Source organism: Staurois parvus, unplaced genomic scaffold (assembly GCF_062004578.1).
Source record: "Staurois parvus isolate SC_StPar_1 unplaced genomic scaffold, SC_StPar_1.0 ptg000223l, whole genome shotgun sequence".
Lineage (NCBI taxonomy): Eukaryota > Metazoa > Chordata > Amphibia > Anura > Ranidae > Staurois > Staurois parvus.
The window spans coordinates 850,579-877,281 of NW_028318019.1; the positions used below are offsets into that span (position 1 = coordinate 850,579).

Genomic DNA, 26,703 nt, shown 5'->3' on the forward strand with positions numbered 1-26,703 from the left:
GAATATCCCCAATATATCAATATGTATTCATTGTTAAACCATTTCATATAAATATATGTATGTGGAAATGGAATATAGTAATATAAACCTGGATGACATAAGTAAGCAAGCATTCACTTCATGTAATACTAATAATAATACAATTGACATTTTTGGATCAGATATTCCTGTCACATAATAATAACACCATATACAATGTAAGGTATAATATGCACTCTTTCCAGAGGATCATGGGAAATAATCATTGTGACCAGTTCTTGTGTCCTTTGTTCAATCTAGACATGGACTCATCCATTTATCTTACCACTTGGTGTCATGTCTAGTCTTCATCTTGTAGCCGTCTGATCCCACCATACCTCCCCCCAGATTTATAACCTGGGAACATAAGCTGTAACCACCTTGGAATGCTCTTAGAATCTGTGTTCAGAAACCATGAAATAGAATATACAGAACAAAATGGCTTCCAGCATGTCCATGTAGAGATGATAAGTTCAGGCCTTCCTGTTTCATTCTGTGATCCCAGAACAGTGCCGACAACCTGGTGATCTATGATTGGCTCATATCCCTGTGGGGTGATAACCTGTAGGCACCTGGTGATCTACGATTGGCTCATAACCCTGTGGGGTGGTAACCTGTAGGCACCTGCTGATCTATGATTGGCTCATAACCCTGTGGGGTGGTAACCTGTAGGCACCTGCTGATCTACGATTGGCTCATATCCCTGTGGGGTGGTAACCTGTAGGCACCTGCTGATCTACGATTGGCTCAAAACCCTTTGGACTGGTAACCTGTAGGCACCTACTGATCTATGATTGGCTCATACTCCTGTGTATCCTGATCAGATGATGATTGCAGCACTCCCAATGTTGTTCATGTAATGGAGTGCACAGTGTGTTCCATCCAAGAAGGGCAGCAAGGTAGAAGCCGGCAATTACAGGCCAGTGAGTCTAACATCGGTTGTAGTCATGTTAATGGCATCACTCCTGAAAGGAAGGATCATTGATCATCTGGAAACACACAACTTGCTGGATCCAAAGCAGCATGGCTTTACTGAGGGCAGACCATGGCAGACTCATCTGATTGGACTTTTTGCCTATATCACCAATGATTTGGACCAGGGTGGTGCTGTGGACATAGAATATCTTGATTTCAGCAAGGCATGTGATACAGTTCCACATAATGATCTAATACAGACGTTGGACAAGCTAGGAGTTAGCCCTTGGGTGGTTCAGTGGATGTGCAGTTGGCTAAAGGAGAGATACCAGAGTGTGGTTGTAAATGGGGTTCACTCAGAACAGAGAGCAGTCACTAGTGGTGTACCCCAAGGTTCTGTACTGGGAGCTGTTCTATTTAATATATATGCAAGTGAGAGAACTAAAGGGTTGTTGGGTAAGGGGATGTCTCTTTGCTGATGACATACAAGGTATGTAATAAGGAGGATATCCCTGGAGGTGTCTGTAACATGGAACAGGATTTGGCATTGCAGGAAGATTGGTAAAAAAGTGGAAATTGCAGTTCAATGTTTCTAAATGTAAAATAATGCACCTAGGGAAAAGAAATCCCTTGGGAGTGAACAACATGGGGGTTATATTGCTTGACAGCACTTCAGAAGAAAAGGATTTGGGGTACTTATTTAGATCTTTATATCACTAAAGGGGTCACCGGCAGGAGGAAGGAGGTCCCGATTCCCCTATATAGGTCTTTATATTACTAGAGGGGTCACCAGCAGGAGGAAGGAGGTCCTGATTCCTCTATATAGATCTTTATATCGCTAGAGGGGTCACCAGCAGGAGGAAGGAGGTCCTGATTCCTCTATATAGATCTTTATATCGCTAGAGGGGTCACCAGCAGGAGGAAGGAGGTCCTGATTCCTCTATATAGATCTTTATATCGCTAGAGGGGTCACCAGCAGGAGGAAGGAGGTCCTGATTCCTCTATATAGATCTTTATATCACTAGAGGGGTCACCGGCAGGAGGAAGGAGGTCCCGATTCCTCTATATAGATCTTTCTATCACTAGAGGGGTCACCAGCAACCTCATGTAGAATACTGTGTCCAGTTCTGGAGACCTCACTTACATAAAGGTATTGATAAGATAGAACGAGTCCAGAGACGGGGAATACAAATAGTGATATCAGGAGAGACTTCAGGAACGTAACATGTCCAGTCTGGAGGAGAGAAGGGAAAGGGGAGACATGACTGAAACCTTTACATACAACAAGGGAGTGAAGAAGGTTCAGGAGGGCAGGATTTTCAATCTGAAACCAAAATGAAGAACACGAGGACATGACCTCCAACTAACTGGAGGAAAGTTCACAACTAATCTCAGAAAGTATTATTTTACTGAAAGAGTAGTTGATGCTTGGAATACATTTCCAGCAGAGGTAGTGAGCCAGTGACAAATCACAGAGATCATCACAATAGTACACAATGGATGGTTATGAATGAAAGCCATTCATTGTGTACAACTGTCATGTGATCACTGTGATTGGTCATAGCAATCACATGGTACTGGGCTGGCCTGGTACAATGATCTGTCATCTGGTGGACACAGCAGGTGACATATCAAGATACAGCAGAACCACTAGACTTGGAGGACTTCATATGATGTCCTCCCAGGATGGGAGAGATCCCGCTCAGCTGTCATTCTTCTATAGGCCTGGTGGGAAGCAATTCATTACAGGGGACACTGTACAGGTTCTATATGTAGTCTCGGGGTCCCTGTGGAAGTCCATGTGTGGACATTTCTACCTATGATAAATGACAGGCTAAACCCACCTGGGGACACTGTACAGGTTCTATTTGTAGTCTCGGGGGTCCCTGTGGAAGTCCATGTGTGGACATTCCTACCTATGATAAATGACAGGCTAAACCCACCTGGAGACTTTCTCCACACCTGGAGTGTGCTGAGTTCTTGGAGAACGTCTACACAGTGTTTCCAGATTGGCTTTATCACCCCAACGAGCTCGCTCCAGTTCATGGATGTCATCATTATGTTTGGAGGATCTCACCAGTCAGGAGCCTTTCCTGTCATCCTACATGTTCCCTTCTGAGGATTGTTCTATCCTTCCAAACAAATGTATGAAATCATGGATGAGTCCTCCTTCTATGTGATCTAGAAGATCTTCAATCACAATGTCTTTATGGATGAAGTGGATGGCCCAGTTTATATATTATTTATTGCTTTACAGCTTTATTCCCTCCAGGATTCATTCTTTATTTATAGAACCATTCAAGGAAGTGTTCTTACTTTGAGAGATCTCCACCACCATTCCTCTGTGACCATTACATCCTTGTCATTTATGTCTAACATCTTCATTATCAGTGGATTGATAGATATCATTATACTTTAGGATGTATTTTTGCATATTTTACCCAAAAAGATCTGTTTTGGAGGTCTCTGTTTTATTATGTATTTTGTTTTTATCTTGTGTTCTGTGTCTTTAAGACTTTTCTATCTGTAGTAAAATATATTATTTAAACAGTTGGTTGCATAAGAGTTAGGTTTATTGTTTCTTACTTTTTTTAGTTCTTTTTGATCTTCCCTGGTATCTCTGTAAGGTAGATACAATGCTGGAATGGTTATTAGGGGATGTTTCTCGGGGCTGCAGTTCCTCTGAACTCCACAAGATGGTGATCTCATTTCTCCCCAGACAGGACTTCTCTATGGGATACAGATAGGAAGTGATGTCAGGTACAGACAGGAAGTGATGTCAGGTAGACAGGCCATTCCGAGAGGTGAGTGGGGAGGAAGCAGATCAGAGACATTGGTGGACGTGGCAGCAGAGGAGGTAATAAGATGTTATTTCCTATTTACACCCAGTAACCTCACCGTCACGTCCGTCCTCTTCCTCCTTAGTCACGTCCATCCTCTTCCTCCATAGTCACGTCCGTCCTCTTCCTCCATAGTCGTGTCCGTCCTCTTCCTCCATAGTCGTGTCCGTCCTCTTCCTCCATAGTCGTGTCCGTCCTCTTCCTCCATAGTCGTGTCCGTCCTCTTCCTCCATAGTCGTGTCCGTCCTCTTCCTCCATAGTCGTGTCCGTCCTCTTCCTCCATAGTCGTGTCCGTCCTCTTCCTCCATAGTCGTGTCCGTCCTCTTCCTCCATAGTCACGTCCGTCCTCTTCCTCCATAGTCACGTCCGTCCTCTTCCTCCATAGTCACATCCGTCCTCTTCCTCCATAGTCACTGTCAGGGCTCCGGGGTGTGACCAGAGGTATGTGACTGACGCAGGGAAACGCAGGCTTCAGATAAGTTATAAACAATATAATTTATTAAAGACTAACAATACAAACATAAACGCAGTGCAATACTAAAACATAACACAGTGCAAACGAACCAAACCAAACCACCCACAGATAACAGTACATACAATGCAAGCGTCGTCAGGCAGCCCGGGTCAATAACAATCGGGCAGGTAGGAATAGGGGTTCAGGCAGAGAATGGTCGGGGTCACAAGCCAGGGATGAAACAGGAGAAGTCAGCAGAGGTCCGGAATCAGGCAGGGTCAGCAACGAATCAGTCAGACAGGAACAGGGATGCAGGTAACAAGATACAGGGCCCAGGAAAAACACACACCAAGGCAGAGACTGCAGGTCTGGCCATCCCTTAAATACACCTCCGTAATCAGCTTCAGGTGTTTGGCTGGATGCAAGGTTGAGTCTCTGATTGCCGGGAGCACCCGCTGGCCAGCCCTGGTACTGCAGCCCACAAGGCAGGTGAGTCCCACCATTACTGGCAAGTCCATTCCTGACAGTCACTGTGATGTCTTTTATCTCCAGCAGATGATGATACACACATATATAGTGTGGGAACCCAGATTAACCCCTTCAGGGGCAGAACATTCCCCCACTTCCGGGGCCGGAACATTCTCCTCATTGTGGAGATAAATTCTAGTAATATGGTCCTCTAAACAAACAGCACTGACAATAAATAGACAAGACAAGGACCATCCTGACCATACATGGCCTACAAAGGGCAATGATGACACTACACAGGCAGCCAATGGGCAATCATTACACTATGCAGCCAACACAATGATGGAGTGCCGGGGTCAGGAGTATGGAGCATAGAACCCCTTACATTGCTGCTCAGGAGGAAGGAAACATTCCTTTGTAACAGAAAATGTATATAAATCTGAGGCACTTTTAGGAATATCTGGGGTTTCAAAAATGAAAGGGGCTTTATAGGGACTAAAACATTTAATATGTGTAACATTGTTCTGTTTATCTCCTCCTCCCCTCCCCCGCCTGTCTCCAGCACCACACCCGGGGACTAGCAGGGAGGGGAGATTCCTTGCAGTGTAATGAGAACTGATTGGCTGCTCCTCAGGAAAGGGGAGTGTCCTGTTTATCCTTTCTCCCTTTCACTCCCAGAGCCATTTTGGCATTTTTTGCACATTTAAAAAATCATTATATCCTGAAGATGACACAAAACCCCCAAAATATCAATTTTCTGAAAGTAGAGACTTTAGAGAATAAAATAGTGGCAGTTCTAATTTTTATGTCACAAAATATTATCACAAAGTCTATGAAATGCCAAATGTCAGTAAAAAATACTCTTAAGCTGATTTCAGGGCATAAAAAGCAATAAATGACCCATTTATGTGTAAAAATATAAAAGCCGAGATTGCAGCGAGTAAATAGATATCCAACATGTCAAACCTTAAGTTGTGTGTGCTGAAATGGTGACAACCTTTAGTCCCCGGTATTATCTATAGGGGACACATTTATAGCCCCTTCTAGGTCATCAGTATAGAGTACGGAGGAGGTCTGCTCCTAGAATTATCGCTCTCTTTCTGGTGTGACCGGCGATATGTAACGTGTATCACAATCAATGTTATCACGTGTAGGCGCTCCAGCGTGTGCTCTTAGGTTTGGGTGTGCATATATGTGGGGGAGGGGGGGGCCTTAAAATTTTTTAAAGGGAGGAGTTATGTACTTGGTTATAACTTTAATTCTTTGCATTTAAAAAAAACATTTTTACTTAAGGGGACAAAGTCCTCTATGAGATGACGTTTGATGACAGGTTCTCTTTATTGAGACATCCAGGGTCTAAAAGACCCCCAATGTCTCCCCTGTACTGCATTGGATGTAATGTAGTGCACATCGCACCGCATTACATTCTTTGCCGGCCTCGATGGTCGGGAAATCTGTCATAACGTCACTTCTGGGTCAGGACAAGAAGGGAGTGAACATGTTCGCTCTCCTCCATCCCCTCTACCCTCCGACACCCGCTGACCCGGGCCCACAGATGGGCAAGCAGAGCCGGGGAAGCATAGTAGGTACAGGAGAGGTTCACACACACGGGGTGGCAGAGGCTGGCACCTGAAAGGAGAGCCCTGCGGCTTGCCCTCAGCAGGGATAAAGATTAAACACAATACTTGCCCGGCCCCCAGAACTACATGTCCCGGGCGTCGGGTGATGTAAAGTGACCATCCCTGCATGATGAGCCGACATTGACCTCACAGCACTGCCTCAGAGCAAACTAGTCATAGGAAGGATCAGATTTATCATTCCTTGTCTGCAGATCTAAAACTCATCAAAACCAGTTCAGAGACCAAACAAACCCAACAGAGAAAAGGGGTCCCGGACCTCAAAATTGTAGTAAACACTAAACAGTCCAAACAAAATGTCTTCCCATGGGGGGAGTAGTTCTTCAATGTCCAGCAACCCTCCTATTCCCCCCTCACATCCACATCCTATTATTGTGTGACCAATACCATCCAAATCATTCTTACTTTCATTTCCCAAAGTTATCCGTCTACAAGGAGACCTGTATAGATCACATGATGGCACCAATGAGGATGGAGGAGGACCGGAGTCACATGACTGAGAGGATACTAAACCTCACCCTGGAGATCATCTACCTGCTGACCGGAGAGGTGAGGAGGATTCTGGGAGGTCACATGACATCACTCTCATCTCTATTAATAAAACACAGACCTGACCAGAGAGGTGAGGAGGATTCTGGGAGGTCACATGACATCACTCTTATCTCTATTAATAAAACACAGACTCGACCGGAGAGGTGAGGAGGATTCTGGGAGGTCACATGACATCACTCGTATCTCTATTAATAACACACAGACCTGACCAGAGAGGTGAGGAGGATTCTGGGAGGTCACATGACATCACTCGTATCTCTATTAATAACACACAGACCTGACCGGAGAGGTGAGGAGGATTCTGGGAGGTCATATGACATCACTCTCATCTCTATTATTAAAACACAGACCTGACCAGAGAGGTGAGGAGGATTCTGGGAGGTCACATGATATCACTCTTATCTGTATTAATAAAACACAGACCTGACCGGAGAGGTGAGGAGGTGTCAGGGCTCCTGGGTATGACCAGAGGTGTGTGACTGACGCAGGGAAACGCAGACTTCAGATATGTTATAAACAATATAATTTATTAACACTAACAATACAAACATAAACGCAGTGCAATACTAAACATAATACAGTGCAAACAACCAAACCACCCACAGATGACAGTACATACAATGCAAGCGTCGTCAGGCAGGCCGGGTCAATATCAATCGGGCAGGTAGGTACAGGGGGAGCAAGCGGAGAATGGTCGGGGTCACAAGCCAGGTTCAGCAGGTAGCGGGCAGCGTGGTACAGAGGGTCAGGCAGAGGAGAATGGTCAGACAAGCCAGGGATCAGGAGCAGGAGAATGGTCAGACAAAGCCAGGGATCAGAGCAGGGTCAGCAACGAATCAGACAGGGAGCAGGAACAGGATACAGGGCCCAGGAGAAAACCACACCAAGGCAGAGTCTGCAGATCTGGCCATCCCTTAAATACACCAGTATAATTAGTTCCAGGTGTTTGACTGGCTGCAAGGTTGAGTCTCTGATTGCTGGGAGCACCCGCTGGCCAGCCCTGGTACTGCAGCTCATAAGGCAGGCAAGTCCCACCATTACTGGCCAGTCCATTCCTGACAGTACCCCCCCCCCTCAAGGAGCGGCCTCAGAACGCTCCAAACAGTCCTAGCTGGGCAAAATGTTCCACCGCCCGGGTCTGGTAACTGGCGGGATATCAAAGACTGGCACACCGGGCAGGACTCCGGGCAGCGGCACACCGGGCAGGGGCACACTGGGCAGAGGCACACCGGGCAGAGGCACATCGGGCTGGACTCCGGGCAGAGGCACATCGGGCTGGACTCCGGGCAGAGGCACATCGGGCTGGACTCCGGGCAGAGGCACATCGGGCTGGACTCCGGGCAGAGGCACATCGGATTACCAGGCGAAGCAGCAAGCAGCGGGCCCCCAGGCGGGGCGACAGGCCTCGGGCCCCCAGGCGGGGCGACAGGCATCGGGCCCCCAGGCGGGGCGACAGGCATCGGGCCCCCAGGCAGAGCGGTGGGCACCGGGCCCCCAGGAGGGGTGACAGGCGTCGGGCCCCCAGGAGGGGCGACAGGCGTCGGGCCCCCAGGAGGGGCGACAGGCATCGGGCCCCCAGGAGGGGCGACAGGCATCGGGCCCCCAGGCAGAGCGGCGAAAGCCGGGCCCCCAGGAGGGGCGACAGGCTTCGGGCCCCCAGGAGGGGCGACAGGCTTCGGGCCCCCAGGAGGGGCGACAGGCATCGGGCCCCCAGGCGGAGCGGCGGGCGCCGGACCCCCAGGTGGAGCGACAGGTCTCGGGCCCCCAGGCGGAGCTGCGGGCACCGGACGCCCAGGCGGAGCGACAGGTCTTGGGCCCCCAGGCGGAGCGGCGGGCGCCGGACCACCAGGCGGAGTGACAGGTCTCGGGCCCCCAGGCGGAGCGGCGGGTGCTGGACCCCCAGGCGGAGCAAAAGGTCTCGGGCCCCCAGACGGAGCGGCAGGCGCCGGACCCCCAGGCGGAGCAACAGGTCTCAGGCCCCCAGGCGGAGCGACAGGTCTCAGGCCCCCAGGCGGAGCGACAGGTCTCAGGCCCCCAGGCAGAGCGACAGGTCTCAGGCCCCCAGGCGGAGCGGCGGGCGCCGGACCCCCAGGCGGAGCGGCGGGCGCCGGACCCCCAGGCGGAGCGACAGGTCTCGGGCCCCCAGGCGGAGCGGCGGGCACCGAGTCACCAGGCATGACCGCTGGCACTGGGTCAGACATTGGATCGTCTGGCTGGAGAGCGGGCATCGGGTCACCAGGCATCAGGTCATTTGGCTCGACAGCGGGCACCACGTCATCTGGCAAGGCAGTGGGCTCCGAGTCAACTGGTATGACCACGGGCACTGGGTCAGACATTGGATCGTCTGGCTGGACAGCGGGCATCGGGTCACCAGGCATCAGGTCATTTGGCTCAACAGCGGGCACCGCGTCATCCGGCAAGACAGTGGGCACCAAGTCACCAGGCACGACAGTGGGCTCTGAGTCAATTGGCACGGCAGCGGGCACCGGGTCATCAGGTACCGGATTGTCTGGCTCGACAGCGGGCATCAGGTCATCAGGTATGACAGCGGGCACTGGGTCACCAGGCATCAGGTCATTTGGCTTGCCAGCGGCCACCGCGTCATTTGGCAAGGCAGTGGGCACCGGGTCACCAGGCATTGGATCGTCTGGCTCGACAGTGGGCATCGGGTCACCAGGTATGACAGCGGGCACTGGGTCACCAGGCATCAGGTCATTTGGCTCGCCAGCAGGCACCGCGTCATCTGGCAAGGCAGTGGGCTCCGAGTCAACTGGTATGATCGCGGGCACTGGGTCAGACATTGGATCGTCTGGCTGGACAGCGGGCATCGGGTCACCAGGCATCAGGTCATTTGGCTCAACAGCGGGCACCGCGTCATCTGGCAAGACAGTGGGCACCAAGTCACCAGGCACGACAGTGGGCACCGGGTCATCAGGTACCGGATTGTCTGGCTCGACAGCGGGCATCGGGTCACCAGGTATGACAGCGGGCAGTGGGTCACCAGGCATCAGGTCATTTGGCTTGCCAGCGGGCACCGCGTCATCTGGCAAGGCAGTGGGCACCGGGTCACCAGGCATTGGATCGTCTGGCTCGACAGCGGGCATCGGGTCACCAGGTATGACAGCGGGCACTGGGTCACCAGGCATCAGGTCATTTGGCTCGCCAGCGGGCACCACGTCATCTGGCAAGGCAGTGGGCACCGAGTCACCAGGTACGACAGCGGGCTCTGAGTCAATTGGCACGACAGCGGGCACCGGATCAGGTACCGGATCATCTGGATCAACAGCGGGCATCGGGTCAACTGGCCTAATAGGATCATCAGGCTGGATCAGTTCATCATGCTGGGTAGAGGCATCAGGCTGAGTGGAGGCATCAGGCTGAGTGGAGGCATCAGGCTGAGTGGAGGCATCAGGCTGGGTAGAGGCATCAGGCTGGGTAGAGGCATCAGGCTGGGTACAGGCATCAGGCTGGGTACAGGCATCAGGCTGAAGTGCAGGTGCCGAGGCACCAGGCTGAACCACGGAAGGCAGGTTCTCAGACGGCAGGCTCATCGGTTTGGATACTGGCAGGATGGTACTGGTTGGAAAGAATTTTTGCTTTTTTCTGGTTTTAACTACTGGAGCACTGCAAGTAAACGCAGGTCTGCAAACGAATGGAGCAGCTGGAGACAGAGAAGAGCTGGAGGATGGAACAGGGGAGGGAACAGTTGCTGCAGAGGACTTTTTTACAGGGTTAAAGGCAGGATAGGTGCAGCGAGTGGGAACAGGGGACTGACATGCGGTAGATAGCAGGGTATACTGGGCTGTAACTGGAGGTGCTGTTGGGAATGCAGGAATAGAGCTTTGAGGAAATAGATTAGAAGCAGGACTGGGTTTTTGTAAGCTGACTGAGGCTGGGTGCAACAAATCTGTCCATGTCTGCAGTATGGGTTGAACAAAGCTGAGCTTACACAAAGCCTGTCTGACCAATGACTGCACTGCGTTTATACAATCTCTTAGTACCTGTGGTGAACATGCAGAATAATGCTCCAGAAAGTAACCCACATCATCCTCTAATAACCACACCAGGGACTGTACCTGGTCGGCACTAAATGGCGGCAAAAATTCATCCCTGCATTCGGGGGAACCAGATGAAACCAACTCCGCACAAACCTGAATCAATGGCTGCACCTCAGAGAATTCTGTGCCCTGATCTACTAGAACATGAGCGAGCCGTATACATTCTAGCAGTTCATCCCGGGTATACTCCTTCAGAGTCTGATAAGCATACTCCCTGTCATCAAACACTAGCAGATATAAATACACAACCTCATCAAGATCCATCCTTCCCAGCAACAAACCAAGATGGCTTCCCTATGCAGCCACTTCTGGTCAGGATTGGCCTTGGTGTAATGTCAGGGCTCCCAGGTGCGACCAGAGTTGTGTGACTGACGCAGGGAAACGCAGACTTCAGATATGTTATAAGCAATATAATTTATTAACACTAACAATACAAACATAAACGCAGTGCAATACTAAACATAACACAGTGCAAACAAACCGAACCAACCACCCACAGATAACAGTACATACAATGCAAGCGTCGTCAGGCAGGCCGGGTCAATATCAATCGGGCAGGTAGGTACAGGGGGAGCAAGCGGAGAATGGTTGGGGTCACAAGCCAGGTTCAGCAGGTAGCGGGCAGCGTGGTACAGAGGGTCAGGCAGAGGAGAATGGTCAGACAAGCCAGGGATCAGAGCAGGGTCAGCAACGAATCAGACAGGAACAGGGAGCAGGAACAGGATACAGGGCCCAGGAGAAACACACACCAAGGCAGAGTCTGCAGGTCTGGCCATCCCTTAAATACACCAGTATAATCAGTTCCAGGTGTTTGACTGGCTGCAAGGTTGAGTCTCTGATTGCTGGGAGCACCCGTTGGCCAGCCCTGGTACTGCAGCTCATAAGGCAGGCGAGTCCCACCATTGCTGGCCAGTCCATTCCTGACAGGAGGATTCTGGGAGGTCACATGACATCACTCGTATCTCTATTAATAACACACAGACCTGACCGGAGAGGTGAGGATTCTGGGAGGTCACATGACGTCACTCTCATCTCTATTAATAAAACTCAGACCTGACAGGAGAGGTGAGGAGGATTCTGGGAGGTCACATGACATCACTCTGATCTCTATTAATAAAAAACAGACCTGACCGGAGAGGTGAGGAGGATTCTGGGAGGTCACATGACATCACTCTTATCTCTATTAATAAAACACAGACCTGACCGGAGAGGTGAGGTGGATTCTGGGAGGTCACATGACATCAATCTCATCTCTATTAATAAAACTCAGACCTGACAGGAGAGGTGAGGAGGATTCTGGGAGGTCACATGACATCACTCTCATCTCTATTAATAAAACTCAGACCTGACCGGAGAGGTGAGGAGGATTCTGGGAGGTCACATGACATCACTCTTGTCTATTCTGGTCAATAGACCATTTTATTTTTGCACACATTTAGATGATGTCAGGTGGTTGATATTGTTTTATTTTTCTCCTGATCTGTAGGATTATGTTGTAAAGAAGAAGTCTAGTGGGGAGCCAATCTCAGGAGGATGGAGCAGAACCCAGAGCCTCACCATGGTGCCTCCATCTCATTCTCTGATACCTGAGAGGGAGAAAGAGCAGAAGATTCTGGAACTGACCACCATGATGGTCCATCAGCTGACAGGAGAGGTGAGCGGTGCCGGGAATTCTGGGACATTCTCCAGTAACAGACAAGGGATGTGTCTGGATGGTGACTGTATCATTGTGTGTGTCAGGTTCCTATAAGGTGTCAGGGTGTCACTGTCTATTTCTCCATGGAGGAGTGGGAGTATTTAGAAGGACACAAGGACCTCTACAAGGACGTCATGATGGACAATCAGCAGACTTTGGGTTTTGTGAAGATTGTAAGGAAGGAATTTCCCCGGAATGAGACGATATTGAAGCTCACCCTGGAGATCCTCAGCCTGCTGACTGGAGAGGTGAGTGTAATGAAGGGGTTAAATCTGACTGGGCTGTACACTGGGAGGTATTCAGAGTCACTTGAAGTCTTCTGATGTTCTGTAATCAATAACGACATCCACACAAGTACTATGAATACATAAAGTGTCCGGACTCTATGAGATTTGGTTATAGCACAAGATGGCGGCATTGGTTATAGAAGAGAACAATCTCAGCTTTAGTCCAATCAGGGAGACCCATGATTACCAGCATGCCACGCCCACTGACCACTAAATCCATGGGTGACATTTCCTGGTGGGTCAGTGAGCCTTACTAGTAAACCATTAGTGACTCTATTATATGACTTCTAGAAGGAGCTATAAATCTGACCCCATTGTCATCATATCATTGGATGGAGATGTCTGTCCTTTGCTGAGTCGGCACATTGTGGCCAATCCCTGGAGAATAAATCTAGAGCTGACCATAGAAGGGAGGGATTATGGGAGAGTGAGACTTATATTTGTATCACACAGAACTGTACAGGAGTCATGAAGAAATCTACCGACAATGACACCAGAAGGAGATCTCATCGTATGACCACAAGATCCTCGAGAATCCAGAATCCCATCACCATCCCCCCACCTCCATCCCTGATCCCTACAAGACAGAAGACACAGAAGATTCTAGAAGTCACCAAGAAGATGATGGAGCTGCTGACAGGAGAGGTGAGCGGTGCCGGGAATTCTGGGACATTCTCCAGTAACAGACAAGGGATGTGTCTGGATGGTGACTGTATCATTGTGTGTGTCAGGTTCCTATAAGGTGTCAGGGTGTCACTGTCTATTTCTCCATGGAGGAGTGGGAGTATTTAGAAGGACACAAGGATCTCTACAAGGACGTCATGATGGACAATCAGCCACCCCTCACATCACCGGGTAAGAGGAGACTTTATTGTAAAGGAGAGAGCAGTACGGAGGATCCACCTAGATCCCCCATCATCTGATAAACACATAGAAACAATGGATTCAGTCAGTGTGTGTGTTTCCTACAGATGGATCCAGTCATGGGAACCCACCAGAGAGATGTCCCCGTCCTCTGTATTCCCGGGATTCCACACAGGAAGGTCACACCATCCCTCACCATCATCAGGTAGATGATGACAATTATTGGTAGTTGTGATTTATACACAGCATGTTTGTTACAATGAATGTTTTATTATATCTTTCAGAGTGGAATCCTCGGGGATGATAATATTGATGTTAAAGAAGAGTATAAAGAGGAGGATGAGGAGTATGGAGTGATGGAGGAGTTTTCAGAAGGACACAAGGATATGATGGAGCCACCTAATACCAGGAACCCACCAGAGAGATGTCCCCGTCCTCTGTATTCCCGGGATTCCACACAGGAAGGTCACACCATCCCTCACTATTACAAGGTTGGTGGGATGGAGAATCTAGAACATGGACTTCTAGAGACTATGGGCTCCAATCACAAAGCGGTATCTTCCCGTATCCCAGTATGTAGTAAGATGCTGCATTCTGTTTTTAGTAGTGAATCCTGCGGGTAATTTACCACTGGTGTCCATAGCAACACTTGTAAATAGTTTGTTGTTAAGGAGAGGGCAGCCACCAGTGTCCCCAACAACCAGTAAACAAGGAGCGGACGGCCACCAAGTTCAAAGTCTGGTATAGATTTTGAGGGGAACCCCGATGCCAAAATAATACAAAAGTGTGGGTTCCCCTCCAAAATCAATACCAGACCCTTAGTGAGTGCCCACCTTCCTCCTGAACCATAACAGGCCACATATCCTCAACATTGGGTGGGTGCTTCAGGGCAGGGGCGCTCTGCCCTCCCAAAAGCACCTTGTCCCCATGTCGATGGGGACAAGGGTCCCTTCCCCACAACCCTGGGCAGTGTTTGTGGGGGTGTGTGGGTGGGGGGTTTATTGGAATCTGGAAGCCACTTTTAACAAGGAGGCCCCCAGATCCCGGCCCCCCACAATGTGAATGAGTATAGAGTACATAGTACCCCTATTTATTCACCAAATAGTGTAGTGTAAAAAAACACTGGAAGAAATTTTTGACAAAACAAAAATAAAGAACAATATCCCCCTGATGTAGATCCATCGATGATCCAATCACAATACTCGTTGTCATCGCTGACTTGAAGAAAAAACAAAGATCCCCTCCTGCCATCTGACAGCTCCGCCGCCTCCCACTTCTAAATAAACTAAGGAGCACTACTACCCTGTGACATCACTGTGTGGCTTTGCCGTCTTGTGATGTCACCAATACAACATGCCCCGGTCAGTGACATCACCAATACAACATGCTCCAGTCAGTGACGTCACCAATACAACATGCCCCGGTCAGTGGCGTCACCAATACAACATGCCCCGGTCAGTGATGTCACCAATACAACATGCCCCGGTCAGTGATGTCACCAATACAACATGCCCCGGTCAGTGGCGTCACCAATACAACATGCCCCGGTCAGTGGCGTCACCAATACAACATGCCCCGGTCAGTGACATCACCAATACAACATGCCCCGGTCAGTGACGCCACCAATACAACATGCCCCGGTCAGTGGCGTCACCAATACAACATGCCCGGTCAGTGATATCACTGAGTGGCACCGTCTCTTAGTATACTTAGTGGCAGGAGGCAGCAGAGCTGTCAGACAGAGGGGAGTCTTCATTGGGAGCGGAGCTTTTCTTTCCGAGTCAGCGGTGACAGCGAGCATCGTGATTGATGATGGATCTACACCGGGGGGACATTTTGCTTTAGTTTTGCTTTTTTAATAAAGGACTTGTCAAAAACTGCCTGCTGTCTTTTTAACAGAATACTTTTTGGGGGTGAATAATTAGGGGTACCATGTACCCCATACTCATTCACATGGGGTGAGGGATCTGAGGGCCCCCTTGTTACATTTTGTAAGTCCTCTGCCTGCAAACCTCCACAGCCACTAGCCTGGGTTGGGGGGAAGAGTCCCTTGTCCCCATCAACATGGACAAGGTGCTCTGGGGGAGCAAAGCCTCCCCCTGCCCCAGAGCATCCACTCCATGTTAAGGGCACGTGGCCTGGTATGTTTCAGGAGGGGGGTCGCTTGCTCATCCCCCCCCTTTCCTGATCTTCTGGGCAGCATGCTCAGATAGGGTTCTGGTATGCATTTCTTTCATTTTGACAAGGGGTCCCCCTCAAAATCCATACCAGACCCGGGAGGGGGACCCCACGCCATTTTCTTAATATTTTGTTGCCGGTAAACCTTTTTTTTTTTTTTTTAATTTATCGGTTGGTTAAGACGCAGCGGCCGTTTGCTCCCTAACAACCATGTTGTTTACTGGTTGTTAAGGATGCCAGCGGCCGCCCACTCTTTACCAAGCAGTACACATTTCCTGAATGCCGCATGTCTCCACCACTAATTAATGACCGCATGCATTTCATTCTTTATTTCCTTCTGTGAATGTAACGCCTGTTCATGCGGTATTTACTGAGCGTGTTCAGTGTTTGTGGCCAATACCGCAACACGGGATAGGAAATGGACAGTTTCAGGATGGCATGCGGTATTTAGGGGAAATGTACCGACATATCACATGTGATCTGCTTCTGTGAAGGGAGACAATGTGTGGATTTTGTGTGTGATGTCACAATCATAAATCTTACATTTTACAGATGATATTTTCTCTAATTTCCTTGATTTAGAGTGGAGATCCAATTGATATAGAATTTGAGGTGAAAGCAGAAGAAGAAGAGGCGTATGTGAGGGATGATCAGCAGTCTATGGAGGAGGATGGAATAACGGGGACATTTATAGAGGAGGACACTCCTACAGAGATCAGCACAGGTGGGTCATGAACACTAAATCCATTCCTCCACCCATACTGCTCACTGATTGGTCCAGAGTAGGGCGGGGACTGGGTGATATCAGCCTGTAATCCCCTGGTCACTTTCCTGAGCTGTGTTCCCCGTCCTGTATTCCTGGATTTCTCTCGGATAATCTTCCTTCTCTGTGCTGCAGACACAATTTATGTATCTAGACTGGATTTATGGAGGTTCTGGGGTTCAGCTGGCAGCAAAATGTTCATTTTCACCATAAGTGTTACTAGACCTAGGCACCTGGGGTGTGAGCTTTTGATCTTATTCCTCATGGTGGTGACATAGCAATTCTCCCAGTATTTGTCACCTGTGCCGAGTGGAGGGATATGTCTGTAGTGTCTCTGACCCAAGTCACTGAGTGCAGTCTCAGGAGATGGGAGGCAGCGGTGTGGGATCTCTGCAACTTGTCTACAGTAAACATTTAGATTACAGTTGATTACTGAATGGTAATTATGAGGCCTGACCTTTACACTATATAATTTATATTGTACATTACATGCTCCTGACCCCTGCACTATATACTCTATGTTGTACATTACATACTCCTGACCCCTGCACTATATACTCTATGTTGTACATTACATACTCCTGACCCCTGCACTATATACTCTATGTTGTACATTACATACTCCTGACCCCTGCACTATATACTCTATGCTGTACATTACATACTCCTGACCCCTGCACTATATACTCTATGCTGTACATTACATACTCCTGACCCCTGCACTATATACTCTATGTTGTACATTACATACTCCTGACCCCTGCACTATATACTCCATGTTGTACATTACATACTCCTGACCCCTGCACTATATACTCCATGTTGTACATTACATACTCCTGACCCCTGCACTATATAATCTATGTTGTACATTGCATCCTCCTGACCCCTGCACTATATACTCTATGTTGTACATTACATACTCCTGACCCCTGCACTATATACTCTATGTTGTACATTACATACTCCTGACCCCTGCACTATATACTCCATGTTGTACATTACATACTCCTGACCCCTGCACTATATACTCCATGTTGTACATTACATACTCCTGACCCCTGCACTATATACTCTATGTTGTACATTACATACTCCTGACTTCTGCCCCCTCCCCCCACTGCTATATATACACATAATATGTATTCTCTTTTGTTACACCCATTTCCTCCCAGCTGGACATTTTATATCGGATGATGTGATTGGAGCACAGAGTTTTACATGGTGATAATATTGTGATAACATCCTCCAACTTTGGACCCTTAAACAGAAATTGATAATGAGGGAGGAGTCAATACCCCAATGATGGTGGTCTTCAGGATCAGTCCAGTCTTCATCTTGGTTGTTCTCCCCCCATCCTCACTCTCTGACCTCTGGTGGGGCTCAGCCCCGCTGTTCTTCATGACTAAATCATGGACTAAATAAGGAAGTGCAGTACTTCTTGTGTTGGGAAGATGGCGATGAGTGATAGAGGGGGTGGGGACCCTCGTCCTATAATCCCCTCATCATTGTCCCTCCTATAAAAGACAGTTCTGGTTGTTTCCTCATTCTCTGACTAAGGTCCATGAATAAAGAAATGACCTGGTAGGAGATCAGAGGAGCCATTTCCTAGTTCCCTTGAGGGTGGAATTGTAAGCTCCTCAGAGACCAAGCTGCCTGATGTGGGCGGAGTCCTGGTTTGGGGGAACCAATCAGCTCCTGTCTAGTAATCCTCTTTGTCTTTGTATTTTAGTCCATGGCCGGGAGATGAGGAAAACCTCCGAGGATTGTCTCACTTTGTCTCCAGACTGGAAAGTAGAAGATGAGGACATCACACAGTATAGTCCAGGAGAAAACCCGGCTCCCTCCAATGTCCATCCGGCACCACCCAGTGTAGATGGACCATCGGATTCCTCGTATCCTGAGGAACCTCAGACTGTGCGGGACCGGGCCGGCCTTCCAACAGAGAAGAGCTTCTCCTGTTCTGAGTGCGGGAAAGGTTTCCTTTCTACATACCAACTTAATATGCATAAAAGATCTCACACGGGGGAGAAGCCTTATTCCTGTCCTGAGTGCGGGAAATGTTTTTCAAAGAAGTCCAGTCTTTACAGACATCAGAGATCTCACACAGGGGAGAATCTGTATTCCTGTCCTGAATGCGGGAAATTTTTTCCAGTGAAGTCCAGTCTTTACATACATCAGAGATCTCACACAGGGGAGAAGCCGTATTCCTGTCCTGAGTGCGGGAAATGTTTTACAAGTAAGTCCAGTCTTTACAAACACCAGAGATCTCACACAGGGGAGAAGCCGTATTCCTGTCCTGAGTGCGGGAAATGTTTTTCAGAGAAGTTCAGTCTTTACACACATCAGAAATCTCACACAGATGAGATGCCGTATTCTTGTTCTGAGTGCGGGAAATGTTTTTCAATGAAGTCCCATCTATACATACATCAGAGATCTCACACGGGGGAGAAGCCGTATTCCTGTTCTGAGTGTGGGAAATGTTTTTCACTGAAGTACAATCTTTACAGACATCAGAGATCTCACTCGGGGGAGAAGCCATATTCCTGTCCCGAGTGCGGGAAATGTTTTTCACTGAAGACCCTTCTGTGCACACATCAGAAATCTCACACGGGGGAGAAGCCGTATTCCTGTTCTGAGTGCGGGAAATGTTTTTCACTGAAGACCCATCTGTGCACACATCAGAGATCTCACACAGGAGAGAAGCCGTATTCCTGTCCTGAGTGCGGGAAATGTTTTTCAGTGAAGTCCAGTCTTTACACACATCAGAGTTCTCACACAGGGGATAAGGCATATTCCTGTCCTGAGTGCGGGAAATGTTTTACAAGTAAGTCCAAACTTTACACACACCAGAGATCTCACACAGGGGAGAAGCCGTATTCCTGTCCTGAGTGTGGGAAATGTTTTTCAGAGAAGTCTAGTCTTTACACACACCAGAGATCTCACACAGGGGAGAAGCCGTATTCCTGTTCTGAGTGCGGGAAATGTTTTTTAACGAAGTCCAAGCTATCCATACATCAGCGATCTCATACGGGGGAGAAGCCATATTCCTGTTCTGAGTGCAGGAAATGTTTTTCAGTGAAGTCTAGTCTTTACACACATCAGAGATCTCACACAGGGGAGAAGCCATATTCCTGTCCTGAGTGCGGGAAATGTTTTAGAAGTAAGTCCAATCTTTACACACACCAGAGATCTCACACAGAGGAAAAGCCATATTCCTGTCCTGAGTGTGGGAAATGTTTTTCAGAGAAGTCCAGTCTTTACACACATCAGAGATCTCACACAGGTGAGAAGCCGTATTCCTGTCCTGAGTGCAGGAAATGTTTTTCAACGAAGTCCAGTCTTTACACACATCAGAGATCTCACACAGGTGAGAAGCCGTATTCCTGTCCTGAGTGCGGGAAATGTTTTTCAACGAAGTCCCATCTATACACACATCAGAGTTCTCACACGGGGAAAAAGGCATATTCCTGTCCTGAGTGCGGGAAATGTTTTTCATGGAAGTCCAGTCTTTACACACATCAGAGATCTCACACAGGGAAGAAGCCACTTTCCTGTCCTGAGTGAGGGAAATGTTCCTCACTGAGGTCCTGTCTTCCTGTACATCAGGGGTCCCACACAACCCTGGAGGTGTATTAGTGCTTTGAGTGCGGGAAATGTCTTCTAGATGAATGTTGCTGGACATCCCAGCTCTCGTGGGGAAGAAGCACACCCTGATATACACCTCAGATATACTCCATGGCTGATCTTCGTCATGGAAGAAACAGTTGATAAGGAGATGAGAGGCCCCCAAAGACATGGATGAAGTGCAGTAAATGTCCGGGTGCAGAGTGGTCAGTAGATCCTGGAAATGAAGGACACAACTTCAGCCCTTCTTGGGTGTCGGAGTTGCGTTTCCTGATAATGATATAGCGGGTTACAGAGCTAGAAGCCGGGAGAGCCCAGATCTCGTTATCGGGGAACTTTACACAGACAACAAGAACTTCTGAAGTTGATGTCCTTCATTTCAAGGCTCTACAGAACAGTGGTGACCCCGAAGCGTCTCTCTGTCTTCAGTCCATCCTTCTCCCATCCCCCAACAGGAGGGAAGGAGAACTCCGCCCCAAACTAGGGGGGAACTTTCCTCTCATTATTTCCCTTGGCTTCTGTGTGGGTTTGGGTGGTTGGAGGAGTGCGGCACGAGAGGGAACACAGCTTGTTGTTCTATGTCTACATATGGGGTCTGGGTAGAGAGGATCCACCGGAAAATATTTCTACTCTTTGATTTTGTGCAAATCATTTCTGTTTCACTTTGAAGGGCGATATTATGTGTGGTTTGTAAAAGGGATTGGCCCAATAGATACCACCCCACTTAGAGAATAGATGAACTAATATGACCAGCATTCATTCAGCCATGTCACATGTTGGGATCTTTTCTACAATACTTTGTTATAATAATGGAACACGTTGTGTATTGTATTGTACACCAATAATAATGACTCCGCCCCCACATTCCAGACAAGGGATCTTCCTGACCAATCAGATTCCTTCTTTTACCGTTTACTGATTTTTTTCTGCAATCTTGTTAAAAGTGAAATTATAATAAAAATGTATTGAATGAAAAACAAAATCCTGTGTGTGTGCAATGATGACAAAGCTGTGTATCCAGAAACGGCTGGTCGGTGACACTTCCATATACAGCCCAATGAAGTGACAAGGAAGCCCTAGAACCCTTTGGAGGAACCCTGGCTGAGAAAGGCTGGACTAGGCAGTCACATATCTCTGCCCCCCTTGCAGGGTTCCCAACCCTCCGTGACTTTTATTACTGACACAACATGAACATTTACTGACGGAGGACATGTTTTTCCTGACATCCTGAAAAATGACAGAACTCCTGTTAGGATGTCAGACGATGGATATTGAATCCATATAACAGGACATGTGATCACTGACAATCCCCAGAACAAGCCATCTGCCTGGTTTACACCTAATAATTCAATCCATGGTGACCACAAATCAGCCCAACGCAGACACATGAAAACCAAGTTCTGCTCGGCATGCCATGGAGAGTAATGGGCACGGTCAGATGGGAGGGTGTCAGGGCTCCCGGGTATGACCAGAGGTATGTGACTGACGCAGGGAAACGCAGGCTTCAGATATGTTATAAACAATATAATTTATTAACACTAACAATACATAAACGCAGTGCAATACTAAAACATAACACAGTGCAAACAAACCAAACCAACCACCCACAGATAACAGTACATACAGTGCAAGCGTCGTCAGGCAGGCCGGGTCAATAACAATTGGGCAGGTAGGTACAGGGGGAGCAAGCGGAGAATGGTCGGGGTCACAAGCCAGGTTCAGCATTTAGCGGGCAGCGTACAGAGGGTCAGGCAGAGGGATGGTCAGGAACGAGCCGGGGTCAGAGCAGGAGACGGTCAGCGTAATCAGAACAGGCAGAGTTTGGCAACAAGGAAACGTACTAGCAGGAACAGAGGAACAGGAACAAGAATGCAGGATTACAAGATACAGGGCCCAGGAAAACACACACACACCAAGGCAAAGACTGCAGGTCTGGCCATCACTTAAATACACCTGCATAAGCAGTTTCAGGTGTTTGGCTGACTGCAGGGTTGAGTCTCTGATTGCTGGGAGCACTCGCTGGCTAGCCCTGGTACTGCAGCCCACAAGGCAGGTGAGTCCCACCATTACTGGCAAGTCCATTCCTAACAGTACCCCCCTCAAGGAGCAGCCTCAGGACGCTCCAAACAGTCCTAGCTGGGCAAAATGTTCCACCTCCCGGGTCTGGTAACTGGCGGGATATCAAAGACTGGCACATCGGGCAGGACTCCGGGCAGCGGCACATCGGGCAGGACTCCGGGCAGCGGCACATCGGGCAGGACTCCGTGCTGGACTCCGGGCAGAGGCAAATCGAGCTGGACTCCGGGCAGAGGCACATCGGGTTGGACTCCGGGCAGAGGCACATCGGGCTGGACTCCGGGCAGATGCACATCGGGCTGGACTCCGGGCAGAGGCACATTGGGCTGGACTCCGGGCAGAGGCACATCGGGCTGGACTCCGGGCAGAGGCACATCAGGCTGGACTCCGGGCAGAGGCACATCGGATCACCAGGCGAAGCAGCAGGCACCGGGCGACCAGGCGGGGCGACAGGCACCGGGCCCCCAGGCGGGGCGACAGGCACCGGGCCCCCAGGCGGGGTGACAGGCATCGGGCCCCCAGGCGGGGCGACAGGCATCGGGCCCCCAGGCGGGGCGACAGGTCTCGGGCCCCCAGGCGGAGCGGCGGGCGCCGGACCCCCAGGCGGAGCGACAGGTCTAGGGCCCCCAGGCGGAGCGGCAGGTGCCGGACCCCCAGGCGGAGCAACAGGTCTCGGGCCCCCAGGTGGAGCTGCGGGCGCCGGACCCCCAGGCGGAGCGACAGGTCTCGGGCCCCCAGGCAGAGCGGCAGGCGCCGGACCCCCAGGCGGAGCGACAGGTCTCAGGCCCCCAGGCGGAGCGGCAGGCGCCGGACCCCCAGGCGGGGCGACAGGTCTCGGGCCCCCAGGCGGAGCGGCGGGCGCCGGACCCCCAGGCGGAGCGACAGGCACTGAGTCACCAGGCACGACAGTGGGCTCCGAGTCACCTGGCATGACCGCGGGCACTGGGTCAGACATTGGATTGTCTGGCTCAACAGCGGGCATCGGGTCACCAGGTATGACAGCGGGCACTGGGTCAACAGGCATCAGGTCATTTGGCTCGCCAGCGGGCACCGCATCATCTGGCAAGGCAGTGGGCACCGAGTCACCAGGCACGACAGCGGGCTCTGAGTCAATTGGCACGACAGCGGGCACTGGGTCATCAGGTACCGGATCGTCTGGCTCGACAGCGAGCACCGGGTCATCTGGTGCTGGATCGTCTGGCTTGACAGCGGGCATCGGGTCACCAGGTATGACAGCGGGCACCGGGTCATCAGGCATTGGATCGTCTGGCTCGACAGCGGGCATCGAGTCAACTGGCCTAATAGGATCATCAGGCTGGATCAGTTCATCAGGCTGGGTAGAAACATCATGCTGGGTAGAGGCATCAGGCTGAATGGAGGCATCAGGCTGGGTAAAGGCATCAGGCTGGGTAGAGGCATCAGGCTGGGTACAGACATCAGGTTGAAGTGCGGGTGCCGAGGCACCAGGCTGAACCACGGAAGGCCGGTTCTCAGACGGCAGGCTGACCGGTTTGGATACTGGCAGGATGGTATTGGTTGGAAAGAATTTTCGCTTCTTTCTGGTTTTAACTACTGGAGCACTGCAAGTAAACGCAGGTCTGCAAACGAATGGAGCAGCTGGAGACAGAGAAGAGCTGGAGGATGGAACAGGGGAGGGAACAGTTGCTACAGAGGACTTCTTTACAGGGTTAAAGGCAGGATAGGTGCAGCGAGTGGGAACAGGGTACTGACATGCGGTAGATAGCAGGGTATACTGGGCCATCACTGGGGGTGCTGTTGGGAATGCAGGAATAGAGCTTTGAGGAAATAGATTAGAAGCAGAACTGGGTTTTTGTAAGCTGACTGAGGCTGGGTGCAACAAGTCTGTCCATGTCTGCAGTATGGGTTGAACAAAGCTCAGCTTACACAAAGCCTGTCTAACCAAAGACTGCACTGCGTTTATACAATCTCTTAGTGTCTGTGGTGAACATGCAGCATAGTGCTCCAGAAAGTAATCCACATCATCCTCTAATAACCACACCAGGGACTCTACCTGGTCTACACTAAATGGTGGCAAAAAGTCATTCCTGCTTTCAGGGGTACCAGATGAAACCAACTCTACACAAACCTGAATCAATGGCTGCACCTCAGAGAATTCTGTGCCCTGATCTACTAGGCAATGAGCGATCCGTATACATTCTAGCAGTTGATCCCGGGGATACTCCCTCAGAGCCTGATAAGCATACTCTCTGTCATCAAAAAACAGCAGAGATAAATACACAACCTCATCCAGATCCATCCTTCCCAGCAACAAGCCAAGATGGCTTCCCTGTGCAGCCACTTCTGGTCAGGATTGGCCTTGGTGTAATGTCAGGGCTCCGGGTATGACCAGAGGTGTGTGGACTGACGCAGGGAAACGCAGACTTCAGATATGTTATAAACAATATAATTTATTAACACTAACAATACATAAACGCAGTGCAATACTAAAACATAACACAGTGCAAACGAACCAAACCAACCACCCACAGATAACAGTACATACAATGCAAGCGTCGTCAGGCAGGCCGGGTCAATAACAATCGGGCAGGTAGGTACAGGGGGGTCAGGCAGAGAATGGTCGGGGTCACAAGCCAGGTTCAGCAGGTAGCGGGCAGCGTGGTACAGAGGGTCAGACAGAGGGATGGTCAGGAACGAGCCGGGGTCAGAGCAGGAGAGGGTCAGCGTAATCAGAACAGGCAGAGTTTGGCAACAAGGAAACATACTAGCAGGAACACAGGAACAGGAACAAGAATGCAGGATTACAAGATACAGGGCCCAGGAAAACACACACACCAAGGCAAAGACTGCAGGTCTGGCCATCACTTAAATACACCTGCCTAAGCAGTTTCAGGTGTTTGGCTGACTGCAGGGTTGAGTCTCTGATTGCTGGGAGCACCCCCTGGTACTGCAGCCCACAAGGCAGGTGAGTCCCACCATTACTGGCAAGTCCATTCCTAACAGAGGGGCTTAGAAGAGGATGATGTCACAGACCCGCCCCCTGATCACCTACCTCTAAATGAAGAAAGCAGCTGATTGGGTGAGTACACATTGCTGTGACCTCCATGCTTAGCTTCACAGTGCGGCAATGTTACCTTCACATGCCGAGTCTCACAGGTGGCACCGCCTGTCATACCATTGTGCTGAAATGTCATTGCAGCAACTCAGAATGGTCCTCAGTAGTCTGTATGGCCCCCATGTGCTTGTATTCATGCCTGACAATGTCGGCAGAGGGTCCTAATAAGATATCACCAGCAAGACTCCCATCATCCATCCACTACACATCTGCATCAGAGGCTGGTCAGGAGCTCTGAGGAAAGGGATTCATCCCTGAAACGCGTTAGCCATTTGACCGCACTGACACTTGGAACACCTTGCTTGCCGTTGTGGCCATCGTCATGATGCAAATGCTTTTTAGATACATGCTTCACCTGTGGGGATGTTTTTATTTTTCACTCCTTTCAATAAACCTTGGATAATGCACAAGGTGTGTGCGCACCTGTTTATTCTCTATCTAGTGGCTGATCTCCCCGTCTGAGGAGGGCTGCACCCCTGAAGCATTTCCTTTGGTTGTCGCTGTCCTGGTTTCCTTGGCTTCCCTTTTGGCTGTGCATATCCTGAGGCGCTGGAGAGTACATACGATATCCGGTTTGGTTGCAACCTGGTGGCGTCGGATGGACCAAAACATGATATCCTAGAGGTGTTCTGTTGGATTTAGGTCAGGTAAGTGAAAGGATTGATTTTCTTATCCCCTCAGAGACCCCCAGTCTGTGGAGAGATTCCTGGTTTATCAGCAGAATTCTTGGAACACCCCTCGAACACGGAAATAACGGCAGCTTATGTTCAGAGATGTTCAAAGTTTATTAGACATTACTAAGATTATATAGGATACAGAAATAATAAGGGGGGGGAGCGAGTTCTAAAACTGTAACTTGTAAGTTTCCATCATGAGCTGACTACATGAAACATGACATATACATTTCTTGGTATAAACTGTTTTTGCTAGCTTTCTGAGAAATAGCCGGGCAAAGAAAACTTCAGGGTCATGTTATCTTTTGTTGATACATCCTTCAGCAAACTAAAACTTTTAATATATCTGCAAAAACCTAACTTAATACTTAAAATGGCATACATCAACACAATGGAGGTTCTCTAGATCCTTTCAATCCCCTCTTAGATCATGAACATGACCTCAATTCTTTACCTCATTCATCTTTTTGTACATAGTCAGATAACCTTCATTTGTATTTTG

At 49.5% G+C, this 26,703-nt stretch overlaps 1 protein-coding gene across 1 annotated transcript; it reads left to right on the forward strand.

Annotated features, from left to right (window-relative positions):
- Positions 1-18,472: 18,472 nt before the first annotated feature.
- LOC149460651 (uncharacterized) lies at positions 18,473-21,333 on the forward strand. The gene has a single exon (XM_089679382.1). The coding sequence runs from the start codon at positions 18,477-18,479 to the stop codon at positions 20,295-20,297; it is 1,821 nt and encodes a 606-aa protein (XP_089535508.1). The 5' UTR covers positions 18,473-18,476; the 3' UTR covers positions 20,298-21,333.
- Positions 21,334-26,703: the final 5,370 nt, after the last annotated feature.

Bases quoted from the DNA above. Each gene is read 5' to 3' on its own strand.
- LOC149460651 (XM_089679382.1), top strand. From the start codon at position 18,477: ATGAGGAAAACCTCCGAGGATTGTCTCACTTTGTCTCCAGACTGGAAA.